The sequence below is a fragment of the Alosa sapidissima genome, chromosome 7, assembly GCF_018492685.1.
Source record: "Alosa sapidissima isolate fAloSap1 chromosome 7, fAloSap1.pri, whole genome shotgun sequence".
Classification (NCBI taxonomy): domain Eukaryota; kingdom Metazoa; phylum Chordata; class Actinopteri; order Clupeiformes; family Clupeidae; genus Alosa; species Alosa sapidissima.
Genome location: NC_055963.1, coordinates 8165860 through 8187334, shown reverse-complemented (window position 1 = coordinate 8187334; position 21475 = coordinate 8165860). Strand labels below are relative to the sequence as shown.

Below are 21475 nucleotides of genomic sequence, written 5' to 3'. Positions count from 1 at the left end.
AGCTTCAGATTGGACAATTATGGCGAGTCTGCATTTAACCGGCAGACAATAGAGGGGCTAGGAGCCGCGGCTTGTCCCCCTCACTCCCTCACAGGGCTCAGGAGTACTGGCTGTAATTGACTCTCATTATCATGCTGGGCGTCTCCGTAGCAATACAGCCTCTCTGGCTAATGAAGTTCATCGGGGATCCTGTTGTTCTCAAGTGCAAAGAACAGAAGTGTGGAAATGAGGCCACACGGAACTTGAGCCTAGTTGCTCGGATAGCTCAAAGTTCAGACAGGCCTATTTACCTGGAGTCCTACTGTGGTTCCTCCTTGCTGATGCATTGATATCAACCCTCTTACCACTCCCCGCCTCTCTCTAACCTTCTCTTGGGCTGTACTCAGCCTGATGGGTCCCCTCCTCATGAGTCCCGCTTAAAGTTTGTCTTATTTCTAGCAAAAGGGATTGTAGTCACTCTCTGTCCGCCTTGGGTGGTGCAGGCCTTGGGTTTTGTACAACATCTTGACACAATGCTCATTGTTCATGGCTCAATTTAAAATAAATATAACTAACTGTTGAGATAGCTTATTGAGTTATTGGCTACTGGGGTATACTGTAATGGTTCTAGATGAACAAGTTTAAATAGTCACAAGTCTCCTAATCATTTCACTTGTTTAAAGTGGTGTTCATGGAGGGTGGCTCTGGATTCTGGAACAAAGACAACAATTTTTTATTTCAATTTCACAATAGTCAACATAAACAGAACAACTACTCTTGTAATATTCTGTGATGAAATGTCGACATTAGAGATTGTATATACTAACTGATGACAGATACAGTGTCAATACTAACATTTATGTCATAGAGAATGAACCAGTTGAAAGTGAATTCTGTAACAGTTTGATTCTGTACAGATTGTGTACATCAGACTGAATTGGCGCATCACACACCAGACACACTTGGGCAGGGTTTACAGTACATAAAGTTCTTATGGTCAGAGCACTGACCTATACATGATTATGAGATTGCAACATGAAGCCGAGTATGCCACATAATGTCATGAGGTAACAGGTAGAAAAACACAACTGGGCAGTTCAATTGCATTACAAACAGGCCTGGAAAATCTATGTTGGCCAGGGCATACATGTCCACATATATATTAGAAAGCTAGATACCACATTGAACTCCAGAACGTACGTAAATAGTGCCGCCATATTGGTGGGGGCAACAATCACTGGAGGCCGATGGAGAAACATGTGACTCTGACTGGAAATCAGACAGGTGCCTCTGATTGCCAGCAAGTGTTGCCCATGGACAGTAAAGGGCCTGTCACATTACACGCGGCATGCGCTATAAAATGCATTATAGTCAATGGCTTGCGTGCGCAAAAAGCGCCATTTTGCCGCTTTGCCGCCCTTGCGCGTGCCGCGGTCAAAGTTCAATCAGGTTGAACTTTGACCGCGGCGCGCTGTAAGTCGTTGGTGTTTGCGCTGAGCCCAGCGGCAAGCACAACCAAAAATCTTTGGGACGTTACCTCAACCAAGAGCAACCTAGCGCTGAGCGCAGCGCAGCGCATACCGTGTACAATGTGATAGCCCCTTTAGGTGTTTGCCCCCAGCAATATATATATATATATATAAGTATAAGTATATATACTCTTTTGATCCCGTGAGGGAAATTTGGTCTCTGCATTTATCCCAATCCGTGAATTAGTGAAACACACACAGCACACACTGTACACACAGTGAGGTGAAGCACACACTAATCACGGCACAGTGAGCTGCCTGCAACAACAGCGGCGCTCGGGGAGCAGTGAGGGGTTAGGTGCCTTGCTCAAGGGCACTTCAGCCTATTGGTCATGGTTCGAACCGGCAACCCTCCAGTTACAGGTCTGAAGTGCTAACCAGTAGGCCATGGCAGCCCCAATATGGCTGCCGTGCTCACGAATGCCACCTTATAGAACTCGACGGACAATGCGGTATCTAGCTTTCTAATATCTATGCATGTCCACACACAAACACAAACCTCCCCTGCTCCCTTCATCAGCCCCTTCCTCCTCATGAGGGCTGCACTGCTCCCGGGAGCAGGTCTGCTCTGTGATCCGGCGAGGAGCCGCTTTGCCTGGGGCTCTCCTGCAGGCCCCCCACCATGGAGCCCAGCGTGCCGAAGCTGCCAGCGCAGTTCTCCACCTGCACCGACACACACAGCGTGGCCTCGGACCCCGGCTGGGACGGGTGCTGAGAGGTGGGCGTCATGTTCTCACTCACGCTCTGGATGGTCAGGCTGGACTGCAAGAAAGAAAGAAAGAAAGAAAGAAAGAAAGAAAGAAATTAGTTGAGAGAGCGAGGGATAGTGAAGAGAGAGAAGTAGAGAAAGAGTAAGAATAATTGAGATATTGTGTGATTTTGAAAGAGTAAGAATAATTGAGATATTGTGTGATACTGAAAGAGTAAGAATAATTGAGATATTGTGTGATATTGAAAGAGTAAGAATAATTGAGATATTGAGTGTTAATCATATCTAACAACATTCCAAAACAAAATTGACGCTTAACTTGCTGTACACAGACAGCTGGATGACACTGTAGCATCCCCCATCAGCCAGCTACAGAGGGATCTAACATGATGGCCCTGCAGCGATAGACTCCAACCCTGGTGGCGTGTGTGCAGTCCTACTCACGTTGGCCATTGAGGCGCTGCTCCCCACAGGAGTTCTCTTCTTGCGGGCCAGGTTGGGGTTCCAGTGGCACACCAGGCTGTCGTTCTGCACACTGAAGTTCTTGTGGCCCACCAGCCAGTAGGTGTTCATCTTACCCTTGCCCTGCGGGAACGCACTGCTCACGTGACCACACACGCCCGCCCACAACACTCCACATTCCACACTAGGCTGCTGTGGAATTTGCTGACAAAGTACCAGCTCCATGGTGCTCGAGAGGAAAATGACTAGCTAAGTACTCAAGACTAGAGAATGTTAAAAGATCTCACTGTCATTAAGGTTAAGTAGTTGGTATAATTATGTAGTCGAAAAATTGACAAATAATGACTGTACAAAGAACACATCCATTATTTCACACCACCAGCCATTTACATAACATACTGTTTCTTCACAGAAATTTACAACACCACAGAACCACAAATGGAGAGTTATTGTAGACCTTTTGAAAAATTGTAAATTCTTCAGATGTTCATGACATCTAGTATAGGTAACCAATCTTTAGAACTCTCCAAACAAAGAGATTTAAGAATTTAGGAAGCTTTGAAAAATAACTGTTCATCTCTTTGATTTCAGCAGATATACATTTCCATCATATTATTATGACATAATTTAGTCATATTCTGGACTAAAGAGGAAACTATAGAAGTGTGTGGTCTTCAGTTGAAAGTGACTGCTTAATTAGCATGAGTGTAACCTGCTAGTGGAGTGGTCTTATGTTAATTCTACTTCTCCCTCCTTGTGTCCACCTCTGTCTGGGGACACTTGAGGTCTAGTGAACTATGCGGTCTTAATAGCGCTAAAATGAAACAATCCCTCATCTCCTCTTAATTAACTGGGTAAATGAAAAGCAGTTGAATAGCTCTCATAGTCATACGCCAAGATGGTGGAGAGCCAACAGAAGTGCTAACACTGTTAGTCTGCTAGTCCTTTGGCATGCTGGTTGAGTGGACTGCTAATTACTGACCACTTCAAATGACTCCGAGGTTGTGAAACTGGTTTACTTTCTCACTGTGTTCACACTCTCAATGTTTTTTTTTTTTTTCTCTCCATAAACAAGATTAGAATTGTAACTGTATGTGGTGTGGCCCAAGTCCAGAGTCCCCAATTCCAAGTCAGACAAATTAAGATGAAAAAGGCTGGCTACATGTCTGGCTACATGGTTTTTAGGGCAGACCTGCCAACACGCCTACACACACACTCACAAACACATACACAGACACACACACACACACTCACACACATGCACGCGCACGCACATGCACACACACACACACACACACCTACACACACCCACACACACACACATACACACACACACACACACACACACACACACACACCCACACACACACACACATACACACGTACACGCACACGCACACACACACGCACACACATACACACACACACACACACACACAAATCACCTGTCAGACACCCACCTTGACTTCGATCTCTCCCCTGAGCTGTAGTTCGTAGGCGTTGTCCTTCATCAGGGCCAAATAGGTAGCTGAGCTGGCATGGACCTTCTGGGCTGGAACATCAGCACAGCCAACACAACGAACAAATGTCACTAGTGACACCAATGTGTTATAACACACACTATGAGAAAAGCCCTGAGTGTCCTGAGAGTGCAAAACACACACTCTCTGAATGTTTTACACCCCTGTGCAAATTACTTCAAACAAAACGTACAGAAGTTGGCAGGGTCAATTTCTCCCGAACACAAAAGAAATTTGTAAGAGGAAAACAATAGCTGTGGGCAATATCTCCTCGTGGAGAAGAGGCACTTAGACAAGTGTTTCAATTAATTTGTACAATCACAAGGTTGTTTACATTTTAGTTACAGTTTTTGCCCATTGCTTGAACACTATAGACACATCCTTAGACCAAGTAACAAAACTTGAAGCTTTTGTTACTATACCCTGAACACAGTGTAACCCTACCTTAAACACAGTGTAACCATACCTTAAACACAGTGTATCCATACCTTAAACACAGTGTAACCATACCTTAAACACAGTGTATCCATAACTTAAACACAGTGTAACCATACCTTAAACACAGTGTATCCATACCTTAAACACAGTGCCATACCTTAAACACAGTGTATCCATACCTTAAACACAGTGTAACCATACCTTAAACACAGTGTAACCATACCTTAAACACAGTGTATCCATACCTTAAACACAGTGCCATACCTTAAACACAGTGTATCCATACCTTAAACACAGTGTATCCATTCCTTAAACACAGTGTCATACCTTAAACACAGTGCCAACACAGTGTATCCATACCTTAAACACAGTGTCATACCTTAAACACAGTGCCATACCTTAAACACAGTGCCATACCTTAAACACAGTGTATCCATACCATAAACACAGTGTATCCATACCTTAAACACAGTGCCATACCTTAAACACAGTGTATCCATACCTTAAACACAGTGTAACCATACCTTAAACACAGTGTCATACCTTAAACACAGTGCCATACCTTAAACACAGTGTATCCATACCTTAAACACAGTGTCATACCTTAAACACAGTGCCATACCTTAAACACAGTGTATCCATACCTTAAACACAGTGCCATACCTTAAACACAGTGTATCCATACCTTAAACACAGTGTATCCATACCTTAAACACAGTGTATCCATACCTTAAACACAGTGCCATACCTTAAACACAGTGTATCCATACCTTAAACACAGTGTAACCATACCTTAAACACAGTGTATCCATACCTTAAACACAGTGTAACCATACCTTAAACACAGTGTATCCATACCTTAAACACAGTGCCATACCTTAAACACAGTGTATCCATACCTTAAACAAAAGCGCTGCTTTGCACTTTAGTTGCAATTCTGCACCACACTTGCTCCTGCACACTACACACTATTTCATACATAAGACACATCAGTCATGCATGAAATCTCATGGGTACCATTGGGACAACACATCTATTCAAATTACAAAACACATTGGGTGATTGAAAACACTTAGACACACATGTGAAAATACTTACTTACAAAACTAAACACCAATCAGCCAGCCACAAATAGGCCTCAGTTGAGCCATTTTGAGAACATTGCAAGCATGGAGGCAGAGAGAGCAAGAGATGGAGGAAGAGGAAGAGGAAGAGAGAGAGAGGAGTAGGAGGTGGTCGACGAGGCTATGCACGGAACAATATTTCAGATAATATTAGAAAAACGTTGGTGGATCATGTGATAAATTATGGCCTGACAATGAGGGAAGCTGGGCAGTCTACCACATCTAAGCCTGTTTTACAGTAGTTTTTGTTTTATTTTTGCGTTACTGCATTTACTGTACTGTACTGTAAAGTATAGTACTGTGATAAACAGTATTGAATTGATGTAATTTGTAACCTTTCAGTACTTTCATTTTTGTTTTTTGTCAAAACCTTTGTTGGAAAAAAAACCCATAACAAAACCTGTAAGTGTTACATTGAGCTTCACAGAATGCTAACTGATAAACTGAATAAAAGCTGTGAAAATGAAAGACTGCAGTGTTTTAAATAAAGTACACTAGTGTGATTTTGCTAATCTGAAAGTGTATTCATATGATGCAAGTGTGTATCATTTTGTCATCAGAGTGACATTTTGACAAAGGATTGTTAGGTTTTGATAGAAAGTGTTTCAATTCGACATAGATGTGAATGGTTTATTTCCCAGTGTTGTGTCTTGTGTGCTTGTGTATAAAGTTTTGACACAATGAGCCGAGTTTTGCAAAAAGTGTTCAAGCAATGGGCAAAAACTGTAGTAACATTTCATTTTCAAACATTTAATGACATTTTTGTTTCATTCATATGGTTGTAATTGAGCTGACATAACAATGGAATAACATTAGTATGATTCAGTATATGTAGTAGCATGACCATATAAAAAAAAAAATCTGTCAACAGTTTTGTTTGCTTTATTTTGGTTTAGTCTAACAGGAATAGATCGGTAAGAAAGTGCAGGTTTGGGGTTGGGGCAAGGGAGCAGGTGTGTTAGTTTGTATGTTTCTATGGTGATGTAGTAACTGGAAATATTCATGAAGTCTTAGCCATTGTTCATGTGGATACATGAAAAAAATCCTTTTTCTGTGTGTGTGTGTGTGTGTGTGTGTGTGTGTGTGTGTGTGTGTGTGTGTGTGTGTGTGTGTTTGTGTGTGCATTTTGAATATTATGCAGTTACTTACGCAGGCTTGTGGACTCCATTCTGGAAGCGGTGTTGACAGTATCTCCAAAAAGACAGTAGCGAGGCATCTTGTAGCCAACAATTCCAGCCACGCATGGCCCTAAGACAGAAACAACCAATCAGACAGTAGCGACGTATCTTATAGCCCACAATTCCAGCCACGCACAGCCTTAAGACTGAAACCAGCAACCAATCAAAACAGACAGTAGCGAGCTATCTTATAGCCCACAATTCCAGCCACGCACAGCCCCAAGACAGAAAAGAGCAACCAATCAGAAAGTCTCTGGGAATGTCCTCACCACAGTAACTGTCTCATATTTTGAAATTCTTACCTATCATCCTCTGATGTGAAGACATGCTTGGTTTAAGACCACTGCTGATTAGCTTATTTCTTCAGAGGTGAAGCAGGACTCCACATGAAAGCATATCCCCTGTAATTTTGCACATCTGGGTGTGATACTCCAAATGATCACTAGGGGGCAGTCTTGCAGCAACAGATGCAGACACAGCGCAGCTTCACTCTCATCAAACAGCTAGTGACCTAGAGGCTCTACAGCAAGGGTCTCCAACAGGTAGCTCCCCACCTGTTTCTAGTAGCTCCCCACCTGTTTCTAGGTTGCTCTCCACCTGTTTCTAGTAGCTCCCCACCTGTTTCTAGCTCCCCACCTGTTTCTAAGTAGCTCTCCAAAAGGTTTGAGGAAGATGTTCATACATCTGATAAACCAGTCACTTGGGAAACATCTTTCTCAGCGGTTTTGGGTGGAGATCAGCTATGTGAATACATGGCATGATGCCATTTTGTCAAAGTAGCTCTTGGAGGAAAATAGGTTGGAGAGCCCTGCTCTACAGCTAGACTCTGAACACTCTGGAAAGCCATTAGTCCATTATAAAATAATCTCCTTGTGTTCCATACATACACTAAATTATTCTTAATACCAGAAAAAATATTCTGCTATTAATAACTATACTGTAATACATTGAGTATTATACCAGACAGTTACACCAATATTAGAACATTACAAAGCATTATAAAACAGCAATTAGAAAATGTGGTCCTATCACTCTCACACACACACACACACACACACACACACACACACACACACACACACACACACACACACACACACACACACACACACACACACACCACTCAAAATTCCAGAACTGAATTGAAACTGGCTCTTAAATTCCAATTCAATTCTTGAATTTCTCTTGCATTTCAATCGAGGTAGCAAACAGGAAGCAGAATTGCAATTTGAATTGTGCACAACCCTGACACACACACACTCAAACATCCTAATACTCAAACACAAGCAAGAGAGCGGGACCCACCTGTGTGTATGCCGGCTCGGAGCTGGAGCCGCTGGTTGGGCATGTGCGGGATGGCAACTTGTCTCACGGCTGCCACCAGGTCCAGGGACATCTTGGCAATCTCGTCTGCGTGCTTATCGCCGTTCCTCTCTGGCAGACCGCTCACCACCATATACGCATCTCCGATGGTCTCCACCTGGGTACAGTCCGTCCACATCGGTCATCAGTCAATGAGGGGAACATTCCATTCTGACCACTTAGAATGTGAAAAAACTACCCGCCAAAAGAAATCGCTGCTGTAGGCTACATCATTCAGAAATCTTTCCTTTTCCTTAAAACAAATATATAAATGATCAAAGTGTCCCACATACAACTAATGACTTTTACTGTTCATTACAGAATTTGCCAACCATATTTTGTCTTCTTAAATCATTTGGTTGCAAAAACTAAACATTTACAAACAAATCTATTCTCTCTCCACTTGCAAATCAGTCACACATACAGTACTCCTGCAATCTGAGTTTACCTTGTAGACGTCACAGGAGTCTGAGTTTACCTTGTAGACGTCACAGAAGAGTCTGAGTTTACCTTGTAGACGTCACAGGAGTCTGAGTTTACCTTGTAGACGTCACAGAGGAGTCTGAGTTTACCTTGTACAGTAGACGTCACAGAGGAGTCTGAGTTTACCTTGTAGACGTCACAGGAGTCTGAGTTTACCTTGTACAGTAGACGTCACAGAGGAGTCTAAGTTTACCTTGTAGACATCACAGGAGTCTGAGTTTACCTTGTAGACGTCACAGAAGTCTGTTTACCTTGTAGACGTCATAGGAGTCGATGCGTGTGTCAAAGCACATGTAGAGGTTGTTCAGCATCTCGACCACCTGCAGTGGGCTGCAGGATGCGGATATGGTCGTGAAGCCCACGATGTCAGAGAAGAAGATGGTGACCTAGACGCACGCAAGTGCAATGGTGGCACACATTCAAAAGCTGTGAGCAGTTACATGTAGGACAGTGTTTTTAATTGTTTTACCATCTTAATCATCATCATCATCATCACTGCTGATGATTACGATGAAGAAGAAGATGATGATAACACTGATGATGATGATGATGATGATGATGATGATGATGATGATGAAACCATAACTTAATTCGTTCAAAATACTGCATATATTAATGCAATCACATTTGTGGTTAAGTAAACAAATGAAAAAATATATAATGTCCGCAACACTGCTTTTGACTCCCATATATTTAATGCACAAAGGGTAACATTTCGACCCATCTGGGTCTTCTTCAGGCAAAATGCTTGTTCCCCAGCAGGGTCGAAACGTTGCCTTTTGTGCATTAAATATATGGGAGTCAAAAGCAGTGTTGCGGACATTATATATTTTTTCATTTGAGTACGTTTTTTTTTTGTCCTGCACCGGCCAGAAGGTGGGATGTGCACACAATAACCTTTTGGTTAAGTAAACAAACCTTCCGTATGAAGAGGTAAACAAATTGTACATGCTAGAACTGGGAAACTCTTCTCTTTGTCATGATTTGTGTATTTTTTCGTTGAAGTTGTCATTTCTTATTAATCTGTTTTTCTGTTGAGTCTTGTTACCTAGGTCGCAGCTGTTCAATGCTCTCAAATTAGATGCAAGCAATTTTCTCCCCATATTCTGTTTTTATCTTCTAATGAATATTTAAAACCATAATTGCAGGCAATTACTCCCAACAATAAGAACAAACACAGCTCAAGCATGTGATGCATCTGTGCACAGCTTCTCTCCCAGCAGGCCACAGATTCTGCATTTCAGCCGCACAGCCTAAATCCCAGACGTAAAACATTTCACCATTCTTTTTCAGTCTTTTACCTTAGAGGTCACCATCCAAGGTCGTTTTGGATTTTATTCTTCGACAAACTGGGTGTACTGTGTATACAGCTCTGGAAATAAATATGCTGATGTTATCCTCAGCAACCGTAGGATAACATCAGAAAAATGTGCAGTGGTCTCTTAATTTTTTCCAGAGCTGTATATATACTGTATATATATTTTAAGAATAGTTGTTGCAATGATTTCCAGTGCTTTCCTTTTAACATATCAAAACGACCCTGAGGAGCAGTTGTTGTGGATGTACATGTTTAAAAACCTTTACCCTGCCAAAATAAACCTCAGTGAATTTGCTTTGCAGGTCTGTCTGGAGAGGATCCCATTGATGCCTGTTTCTGAACCTCCCATTTTACAGCACAATCATCTACAGTGAAATTAAAGTTAAATTGGTGCATTAAACTCTTACCAATAAGTGCAGCAGACACAGCTATCTTGTAAACGAAGAAATCAAACGCAGTTGTTTATTAAATTCCAAAAAAAAATACATGTTCTTGGGTTTTTGGTGATTCGGAAACGGACGTCAATGGGCTCCTTTGGAGAGTGACCTGCAGAGCAAATTCAGATTTGCTAACAGGTTAGTCTAGGTTCAGCCAGGCTAGTTTGAGGACCCTTGTGTTCTAGACCCACATTTTAGACTTTGGACCTAACCAGTGTTTTGGTTCAAATTGGTTTTGGTTTTGATAAGCCTGATACTCTGGATCTCCATTTTTACAAGTAACAATGTAACTGGTTTTCAGTGGATTTGGGAGAGTTTGATGTCCTGTATCTACATTTTAAAACTTTTCACCTAAAGTTCAGTTGCTTTACAGGAGCCTGTTGTTCTGGATCTACACTGAGAAAAACGTACCCTAACAAGGGGCTCACTGTGTTTCTGAAAGCCATTTTGGGGAGTCCGCTGCTGTGGATCTACGTTTTCAAAACATGAATTTCAGTGGGTAGGAGACTCATTTGCTCTAAAAATCCCCCCTCCTGCTCAAATGTTGACCCAAAGCAGACCACAGTGTATTTTGAGGGACCTGTGGCTCTGTGACCCCCTGCCCTGGTGTGACTCACCTGCCCTGGTGTGACTCACCTGCTCGTAGCTCTCCGCTTCCACATGCTTCTGCTGCCTGAGCTGCTTGGCCACCGACTTGGGCAGCATCTGGTGGAGCAGGTCCTCAGCCAGCCTCCGCTCTCTTTTCAGGTCCTCGGTGCGCTCGCGGAGGCTGCACGCATAGTTCTGGATCCACTCGGTCATCTGCTTGAAGGAGAAGAGCACGGCCGGGTAGATGAGGCAGGCCAGGCTCAGCAGGCACAGCTTCAGGCTGAGGCTGGACAGCAGTTCCCGGGACCGGAGCTTCAGTGACGCCCCTGCCGTCCACACCAAGCACTCCTGCGTGTCCCGCAAGGCACCCAGCACCCCTACGAGGGCACCCTCCGAGCTGTTACCGGACAGCAGGTTACCGGAGGCTTCAAGAAGGAAGAGGGAGTCAGGCTCCACGTCCATGCTCTTAGCCCAGCACCCAGCCAGGCTCTCGGACATGAGTTTGGCCATGGCGAGGCTGTTGAGAGTGGACCACCACTTGTGCTGAAACCCAAGCCGGTCATCGATCTGCTGGACATCAAGTAACTGGTGGGTCAGCTCATAGAAGGTCACAAGGAGCCTCAGTGATAAAACTTCTACCCAGTCTGGAGTCAGTTTCAGGAGTCTGATGTCATATTCCGTATTGCCCCAATAATCCAACAACAAGGTTATTGACAGTGTGAAGCTAGATGTTCTAACATCCTTTTTAGTATCTGTTGTGTTGATGAATTGTGAATGAATCCTTTCTAGCTGGGCACAGTACACATCTAACTCTGTGCTGCAGCTAGATATTAGGCCAGAAGTGTTTACCTGTACACACATCTGAGTCATCTCACTTGTTAAAATATCCCAAGGGCTGGCACAAACGTTCTGTAACACACACGCATTTCTCATGTTCTGAAGGTCCATCACGAGCCTGAGAGTGGCGTTAGTCCGGCAGGAAGTCAGCTCGCCCAATGTAGTTTCAGTGGCACGCCACACCGCTGTGCGCGCGTTGAAGTCCATGGCCACTGCACCAAACAGCGCAAGAAAGGACAGGGCGCACGCAGTGAAGATCCGGCGCACAGTGCGGTTGCGGCCACTAAAGCCAGAGGGACCGGATATTCTAAGAAGAGGAGATAAAGTCTAAATTACTTATTTTTTATTACATGTTCTAGACTTCGATCAATTAAATAATCTATTACATCAACCACACCGCTGAAGTGCATCATTTATTGGGCCTAAGTTAATTTAATATTATAGGCTAGCCTAATCCAACATAATTACATAAAAGCCAGTAGTCAATAATTGAAAAATAGCCTTTTAAAACTAAATTGGTCAGTACCCTGTACTTGCAAATAATTTGAGCTTATCCTTAGAATACCAACCAATGGTATCCTTTTCTAAAACATATGGCTATAGGGCTATACAACGAGTATGAATAAACCAATATGTTCCCCACTTCAGGGGGAATAAATATTAAGAAATATTTAGCCTACCTGCAAATATCACATTCAGTATCTAGGTCCTCTGATGTGTTGGGTGTAAACTTCCTTTTCTTGGGTTGTCTGCTTTTAATTTTAGTGATGGTCCCTTTGAGAGAGGCGGAAGACAAAGTCCCAGATGCGAAACAGTCGCTTTTCATGTGTTCCAATGTTGACATGGAAGTATCCCAGTCTGTCGACAGCCGGTGGGAGCAAAACCGTGAGTTCAGTTCGTATGCGTCTGATCCGCTGCTGAGACTGAATACCTTATCTCGCCACAAACAGTTGCAGTCGGGTCTGCTCAAGACACCTCCTCTACTTGACAGGTTCAATACCATGTGGTGACGCAGGTTTTAACAATGAAGTGAGAATGTAACAGCACGAGGATGCTTAGTAAAAAAGAACGGCACATGCGCTCCTTTAGGCCTAACATTCACATCATACAGTTAAAATACATACACATTTATAGAAATCCCTGAAAATGGCAAACAGGCAAACTGAAAATGAGCAATCCATCATTTTCCCAAAATAGGATTGGCAATTTTAAAGCAAAGTAAAGCAGGCTAATTTCTGTCGTTAAAGTTACTCGCACCGATTTGCACACTCACGTTTTACATATTTACCCTTCGTTCATCTGGGATCGAATGTTCCTGTAAGACGTTTTAATCATCGGCTTATAGGCCTATGACATTTATAGGTTAATATCCTCTTAGTCAAACCTGGACAGGAAATGCATAGGCTATAGCAGGTGTCTTGCCATAGAATTGAATGCACTTGGTCAAATGCATGATTGTCAGTGAGTGAGGTCACCGTTTGATCTCTCTGTGTGAAGTAGCCTATTCTACCGTAAATAGATAATAACCATAAGGTTATGTTTTACACATTTTATTAACATCAAGGAAAGACTTAATTGCAAAGAGAAAAATACAGGCCACTAGACATAACAAATAGCGTAACAAAATTGCTTTATTTGGCAAAACCTGCTGAAAATAGAGACATTGGATAAATAATAGATTTTTTTTTAATTATTTAAATAAATCCATGACATTCTTTATGAACAGATCAGATTTTCAGATAGGCTAATCAAACAAACAAACAAAAGCCTGAACAAGTCGAAGGAGTGAATCATGACGACAACTCCATATTTTCAATATTAGGCTATAGCCTATATAGGCTACTGAGCTACTTTCGGATATGAGTCATATTGGAGCAATTTATTACTATCTTTATTCACACTGTAGGACTAATATAATTCGAAATGTACAGTAGAAGGCCATTCATAAACACAATTAGGCTATTCGTGCTCTAGCAGAAACTGCCTGCCTCATCAAACCTCACAAATATGCCTTATAAAGTCATTAAACTCATGAGAAGTAACCCAACTGCATTGAAGTCGGTGGACTTTCGATAGATCTTAGTTGTAAAAAAAAAAGAGAGCGAGAGATGAGGGCAATGTTAATTTGGCCTTCTTTAAGACTAGGCCTACTTCATTTCTGGTTATTAGGACACCCATCTTCATTACTTCTGGGAGGGACGCGGGACCAAATGCGAACAACAGGGCCCTCTACTGGTAGCATAGACGGTTCATGAAATAAATCCATCCTGTTGGTACAAACCATATAGTGAGACTATGAAAGAAAATGCATGTGTAAACACACACACACACACACACACACACACACACACATATTGCCTTAACAAGGATGAAAAAGTGCATTTGGTAGCAATAATGCCATTCTGATGAGAGAACATACTGTCGGCCTATATGTTACCAATAATACACCTTAGCATTCTATCTACCCTGATTTCAGGCATGTTTTCACATGCTGTTTTGAAAACAGCTTCTATACATATTGCAGGGAAAATAACTTGTTACATCATGCATTCTGAATTGCATTCATTGCAATGAGCCTCGGGACAATAGTGTTCCATTTCCCTTTGGATAATCGTCAGACCTTCAAAAAGAAACCGCTGATGAAAAGTAAATACACATGGAATGTCCACATGATCACCACCTGTTTTTGATGCCTCTCACGGGTCTGTATCTTGTGCTGTTATCTTAACCACCTGGAATGATTGAACAGAAGGGTTAGAAACAACATGTAGCCAATTCTGATTCCAAAGATATCTGGAATTTTCATCTTTTCATCCCATTGGAAAAACACTGAGGAAAGCAGGTACAAACACAGTTCCAAATACTGTATAGTCCTACTCAAATTCAATTCAATCAGCCTTCATTCTAACTTTATGATAATGATTGACTGTTGTTATTGTGATATTGATTAACCATGCAGTCTACTAACTGAAATGTGTAGAGTGTAGACTGAAAAGAGGCCTGTAGACACTTACAGTACATCATAGTACAGTACAAACTTTAGAAGAGTAATGGTTTACTGATTCTGATTTTTCTGTTAAGGCTTCCAGTGGAAAATAAATCCCAGAAGGCCTCATTTAGAATAATAACAGATCTATAAAATGCCCAGATCTACACTACCCATCAAAAGTTTGGGGTCACTTAGAAATTTCCTTTCCACTCCATTATAGACAGAATAACAGCTGAGATCAGTTGCTTTGTTGTTTTTTTTTATCAGGGCAGCAGTTCAGATTACATTGTGCTGACATAATTGCGAAAAAGGTTCTTCAATGTTTTCTTAGTTAGCCTTATCAGAGTAGTAAACAGAATGTGCCTTTGGAATATTGGATGAATGGTTGTTGATAATGGGCAATGTAGATACTGCATTTAAGATCAGCTAAGCTATTTCTTTCTACAACAGTCATTTACAACATTAATGATGAAAACAAGTACATTTCTAACTACTCCAAACTTTTGAATGGTAGTGAACTGGTTGTAAAACTGCCATGATGTCTATGCATGGCCATGATGAAAGCTAGCACAGACCCCAGTGGCCTAAGAAGATTTGCCCTTAACCAAATCAGAAAGATAAGTATCCAATTTCACTGCAAGAAGATTAGTCCAATACCACCTAACGCCTTCTACGTCCAAATCATGATGAATCACACACTTATTGTAAGATAATGATGGCTGTATGTTTAGTGGTAGTCTGAGGTGTATTTCCCAAAAGCATAGTTGCTAACCTGTTAGCAACTTAGTTGGTTGGCAATGGGAAATTGCATTGCAACCAACAAAGTTGCTATGCTTTTGGGAAACGCACCCCAGATTATTCCCCCCTGGCAGGTTGTCACTGTTAATATGGTGAATAATATGGTCAATATTACAGCATTAACAGCTTATGGACTTTCTACATCAATTCAAACACCTCTTGAAGGGGAGGAAAGGAGATAAAGTACTGTAGCCTTGTTAGCATTTGTTTTGGACCAGGTTGTTTCCAGACTAAACGTATGGCAAGTACTGCCTAAGTCGCACGTCGCCCCATGAGAACTGTTTCCAGCACGAGTTTCGGTTCTATCTAGTCGACAAAAAAGACACGCATTACTGGTCCGGAGGCAGAACACTGATGAGCGCAATAAGATGTAATTAGTCTGCCAGAGGCATCATGGTAGTGCAAGTAATTTCCATGTGTGAAGTATGATTAGGTTTTATTCTCCATGATGTGCCTAGTAGGCCTTGGCCTGCATACATCCAGTGTTGGCATTATACGTTTTTATCACACATGATTTTGGCCATGTTTTTGTCAGGTTTCCTGTTACATTTTATTGGGATGTTGTTTTGGTCAAAGGTTTCTTCAAGCAATGTAAGTCCGCTGTATTGGATTAAGTATTGGGTAATGCAGGTTTAGTGTTAACTTTCAACTTTCAGTTTCCTTGGCAACATTGGACATACGTATTCCACCCCAATCATTTGAGCACCCGAAAGACAGCACCCACATCACCCAAAGAGAAGAGTAGTCCAGCTGTAATCAACTCATTAATTTAATCAGAGTGAGTCAATATAAAACACCATGAATCCAAACAAACAAACAAACAAACAAACAAACAAACAAACAAACAAACAAACGATCAATATTTTTAAAGCACTGCCAATGATTTTTTCATTTGTGCTCAAATGTCTAAGCCATGAATTGGGGCTTAAAACCCAACAACAAAAACAACCACTTCAAATAGATATGTCTTCCATAAGCCTGCATTCACACATACTTTCTCTTTCTCTCCCTCACACAGACACACACAAACACACATACATACGCAAACACACACACACACACACACGCGCGCACACGCACACGCACAGCACAGCACAGCACAGCACAGCAATCAGTGCTGCATTTATTTTATATATTGTTTCCATTCACATTTAATTGCTCAGAACACAACCGTCTGGAATCAAAACATAAACACAGCAGTAGTTTCCACCATCTCTGTAACACTCCCCTGCACTAACACACTTCTCAATACAAACCTGCATTTATACAACTAAACCCAGAGTTTCTCACCTGTCACTAGGGTGTCTTAACTGACCAGATAGAATCCCATCAAATATCTCATATCTGAACAGTAGAGATGGTGCAATCTACTGCCGTGGACACAGAACAGAGGGAAGGAGGGGGCTCAAATGAGACGGACAGAAAAGAAAGGAAATTCTTGGATTTGGTAAAGAAACAGAGACACAGCTCACAAAACATAAACAAAAACAAACACACAATCAGAAGACTTGAAGCTTGAGGCTTGAAGGCACCAGTGAAAATAAACCCCAAAAATGAATCAATATTGATTTCCGCTGAATGGACAGCTACTTACTCCACTAATGATTGGTGAGAGAAGACCACCACACAGACCATCTGTAAAAGCCTTTCAAAGAACTTGGGCGTTCGTGGTGATGTTTCAAAACAGCAGTTACATTCAAGAACATGTACTGAGAAAATGAAAGGACCCTGGGTAGCATCCTGGGTGAACTGGCTTTTTCTTCCAACCAGGCAACAGAAATTTGCACATATTAAAAACAAATTTCAGTTTTCAATTCTTTTGCTCTTTTAGTACAACCCACACAATGCTGTCAGTTATACTAAAGGGGGAAAAGTACTATTTTATAATGTACTTAATTTAGACACACATGGTATAGAAGTGTGCTGCGTGACTAGAACAACATATACAGGGGTGCTTTCAATTTACATTGGATTGGACATCAGTGAGAACGCAACAGCATCCCAACTGAGGCCCTGGCACACACACATGAGCTGTACTCCACCGCTCTCTCTAATTAGAGATTGAGTGTGATCATTATGGGTAACCACACACCAAATTAACATTTGGAGACGCTTTTCAGAGGATCGGCCGACTTAGGGAGCAAGATTTTTAAAAGTAGTGTTCACTCAGTTAGAGGCAAAAGACAGAGAAAAAGGGAGAAAGAAAGAAAGAAAGAAGGAAAGAAAGTCACCACCAGATCAGAGGGAAAGAAAAACGAAACCAGAACAAATCAATGCAGAGAACCCAGGAAAAAAAGATGGAGGCCCAGAAGGTTGAGAGGCTGTCAGTCACGTCGACGGAGCAATCAAGCGAGGGAGGGAGGGAGCTTCTCTCGCTCGGTGTGTCTATACCTTACTCCTGAAGAGGGGCTTGGCCCCGGGGCCACAGTACTCGTTGTAGATGAGCTTGAAGAGGAAGAGGTGGAAGAGTGTGATGAGGGAGGCCACGCTGAACCAGAAGAGGAAGGGCAGGCCCGGGTACTGCTTGGCCATGTGGTCCTCGTGGGCCATGATGGTTTTGACATGCAGCGTGTGGCGCAGGTCCTGCAGATGCGTCAGGTCGGTGGAGATGTAGAGCAGCGCTGTGATGGGCTGCGTCACCAGCACCGGGAACGTGTGGCCCTTGAGCTCGGACGTGAGCTCCACGGGCTCGTTCATGCAGCCGGCCTCGCAGGCGTACAGCTTGACCGGCCGCTCCTGCGGCTTGACCGACAGGTGCAGGAAGGGCTTGCCCTCGGCGTCCAGCAGCACGGCCAGGTTGATGAGGTCCTTGTGGTAGTGGATCCCGCGCAGCGCGTAGCTGTTGTGCAGCACCTCCGGGTCGGCCTGGAACTGCAGGTGGTTCTCGGTGAACTGCAGGCCGCCGAAGCTCAGCACCATGCCCTGGATCATGCCGTGCACGCCGGCCGACACCAGCACCTTGCAGCCGCGCTTCTGCAGCGTCAGGTTCCACAGGGTCAGCAGCTGCAGGATCTGGGCCACGCTGGACACGCGGCCCGGCCACAGGTTCTCCGCGTGCATGGTGGCATGGCCGCTGAAGCAGTGGTCGGCGTAGTTCAGGTTGGTCTCCAGGTGCTCACGCTCCTCTGCGCTCACCTTCCTGTCCAGCAGGGGCGCTGTGGACGTGGACAGGATGTAGTAGAGCGTGGTGTTGACCGTGTGGCTGGACGGTGTGTGCGCGTCTGTGATCTTCCTCATCTCCACGCCTGCACAGACACAGACATGTGATCGGGTGATTCAGGCCCTGACAGTTACACACTTCCCCTGTTTGCCACAAGGGGCAGTGTTTTGTCCTAATCAAATACCTTAAACCTTTATTTTAATGTAACTTTTATCTAAATCACCTTCCTCTGATTAAATAACATGTTAAAAAGACATTCAGACGTGCAAGACATTGCCCTTCAGTCTTCACAGAAATCATTTTAACTTTTCCAATTCCCAATAATCTGTTTGAACATCCATCCATTTTATCATCTAACATCCTACTGCACCTTTATACTGCAAACAACTTCACACTATAAAAGGTGCAACCTTTGCCCTTAAAATATAAATATACATAAACATAGACCAAAGAACCTTCCTTTGTCTTCTACGCTGCACAGGCTGCACATATGCGTGGATTTGGATTTGCATGGACATTTGCATGCACTGTGTGATATTACACCAACTACAGTAGTATGTCTACTACTATGTCCCTCATGGGTACAGTACACATGGGTACAATTACACAACACAACACATTCTCCATAGTTATCGGCATGGCACCCTACCGGATATGAAGAGGTCCATCCAGGCCTGCTGGTGGTCCTCCACCAGATGGTCCAAGCTGACCCTCACCGCCTCCAGGGTCTCCAGCATCTCCTTGCGGGCCGCTTCCTTCAGCTTGGCCAGCACCTCGTCTGCCTTGGCCGGCTCCACGGGCTCGGACGTGTGCACCACCGACACCACGTTCTCCGTGTAGTCCGACTTGGCCCCCACCTGCAGGTGGCTGCCCAGCTTCTTCATGGCCACCACCATCATCACCATGGCGCTGCTCTTCTCCGTGGGGACGCGTCCCGAAAACACCTGGAACTCGCGGTCCTCCAGAGCCTCAGGGACACTCCGGAACCCCGGTGACTCGGAGGTCACCTCCAGGGTGAGGGCCCTGTCGGTGGGGTTGTTGATGTGGATGCGGTGCAGGTAGGCGTTGGGCCGGCTCCGGTGGGCGATGTACTCCTCGCGCACGGTCACACACTCCCGGGACGAGGAGGACTGTGACGAGCCTGGCTGGATGCAGCGCACCGAGAGGACGGACCCCTTTCGGAACCAGAGCATCAGGGCTCGCGCCTCTTGTCTCTTACCTGCCAGCTGCAGCCGGACATTAGGAGCAAAGTCTGTCTGGTGCACGGGGGCTGACCCAGGCTGGGCAGAGGGGGACACCCACAGTCTGTTGGTCTCGACGTCCACCAGGAAATGTCCATTCCCAACCACAAATGGGGCCACATCCTCACTGTCGGGGCTCCGAATCACGCCCTCCCCACGCTCAACAAACCCCTTCCACCTGTTGATGTCTGTCTGCAAACAGGCACCTGCTACCCCGCCTGAGTCTCGGGACATGTGGAGAAACCTCAGGACGCCGTCCGAGGTCAGGTACCAGTAGAAGATGAGAAACAGCAGCAGGCCGATGAGGACCCGCCGTGCCCAGCTGCTTGACAGCAGGCCGGGCATTCCTTTCAGTCTCTGTTGGAGCCACATCGTTTTGATCCTCCACTTTAGATACTGAATGATTGGTCCTAACGAGATCTATCCCAACTGACAGAAATCGATTTACCCTGACGTTAATTCTGCAGGGGTTTCGAGTCAGTCGAGCAAATTAACCTGCTAGCTTCAAGCTACCGCAAGCCTTCACGGAAACAACAACGCAAGAACTGATAAGACGTGACCGAATATATGACTATGGCTATCAAATTTATATGCTACCTATTACTTCAACTAAACAAGGAGTGACGACGAGAAAGTTTATATGGTGCGACTGATCAAATGCTTGGAGCAAACAGCATATTCAAAACCTGCACGTTTTTCTTATTTGCAATACCTAACTTCCTGATCGCGTGTCTCGTTAGTAGATAACGTAACGTTTGTCGTCGACAGTTAGCATGCTACCTATGTCTCGAGAACGAATGAATCGCTCCAGATCTATCTAACAACTTTTGATTTACATGACACATATAAATAATGTATCTGTCTACACTGCACACACACACACATTCTGTGATTTGTCAAAAGAGCTGCTAGCTAGCCAACAACAGAACAAGTAACGTTAAGGTCTATGTTCAACATCTAGCAAGCTAAAACCAGTTAGATAGTTTTGTACAACACTGTTTACATCACAGGGTAGCAATTAGCTTCTACTGTAGTTACACCGACGCCCCTCATGTGTTATGCGCAAAACAGCAGCACACATGAGGCCTGGCCATTGATGACCATTTGAGTCCACTCCGAAATAGTAAAGTTAGTTGACTGCTCCTATTCCATCCACCTCTGTTTTGCTACAGCAAAGCGCCTTGACACTTCGCATTTTTTCTAGATTACCGTAAAGCATACTGTGAAACAGCAACCGGAAGTGTCGTAATGTCAACGACGTGTTGCCTTCCTTACGATCTGGTTACAGTCATTGCTACACTGTAACCAACACACATGAAATTG

At 43.7% G+C, this 21475-nt stretch overlaps 2 protein-coding genes across 2 annotated transcripts; both read right to left on the bottom strand.

Annotated features, from left to right (window-relative positions):
- Positions 1-1848: 1848 nt before the first annotated feature.
- LOC121713265 (receptor-type guanylate cyclase gcy-19) lies at positions 1849-12171 on the bottom strand. The gene is made up of 8 exons (XM_042097777.1): positions 12003-12171; positions 11176-11771; positions 9036-9170; positions 8245-8419; positions 6911-7009; positions 4140-4231; positions 2662-2802; positions 1849-2270 (listed from the first exon to the last, which is right to left on the bottom strand). Exons 1-8 carry the CDS (start codon positions 12169-12171, stop codon positions 2040-2042), a joined length of 1638 nt encoding a protein of 545 aa, XP_041953711.1. The 3' UTR covers positions 1849-2039.
- A 1406-nt stretch (positions 12172-13577) lies between these two features.
- On the bottom strand, positions 13578-21364 carry kiaa2013 (KIAA2013 ortholog). Its single transcript, XM_042097228.1, has 4 exons — positions 19561-21364; positions 18143-18996; positions 14645-14696; positions 13578-14231 (listed from the first exon to the last, which is right to left on the bottom strand). The coding sequence occupies exons 1-3, from the start codon at positions 20522-20524 to the stop codon at positions 14661-14663; spliced, it is 1854 nt and encodes a 617-aa protein (XP_041953162.1). The 5' UTR covers positions 20525-21364; the 3' UTR covers positions 13578-14231; positions 14645-14660.
- Between the last annotated feature and the right edge of the window lie 111 nt (positions 21365-21475).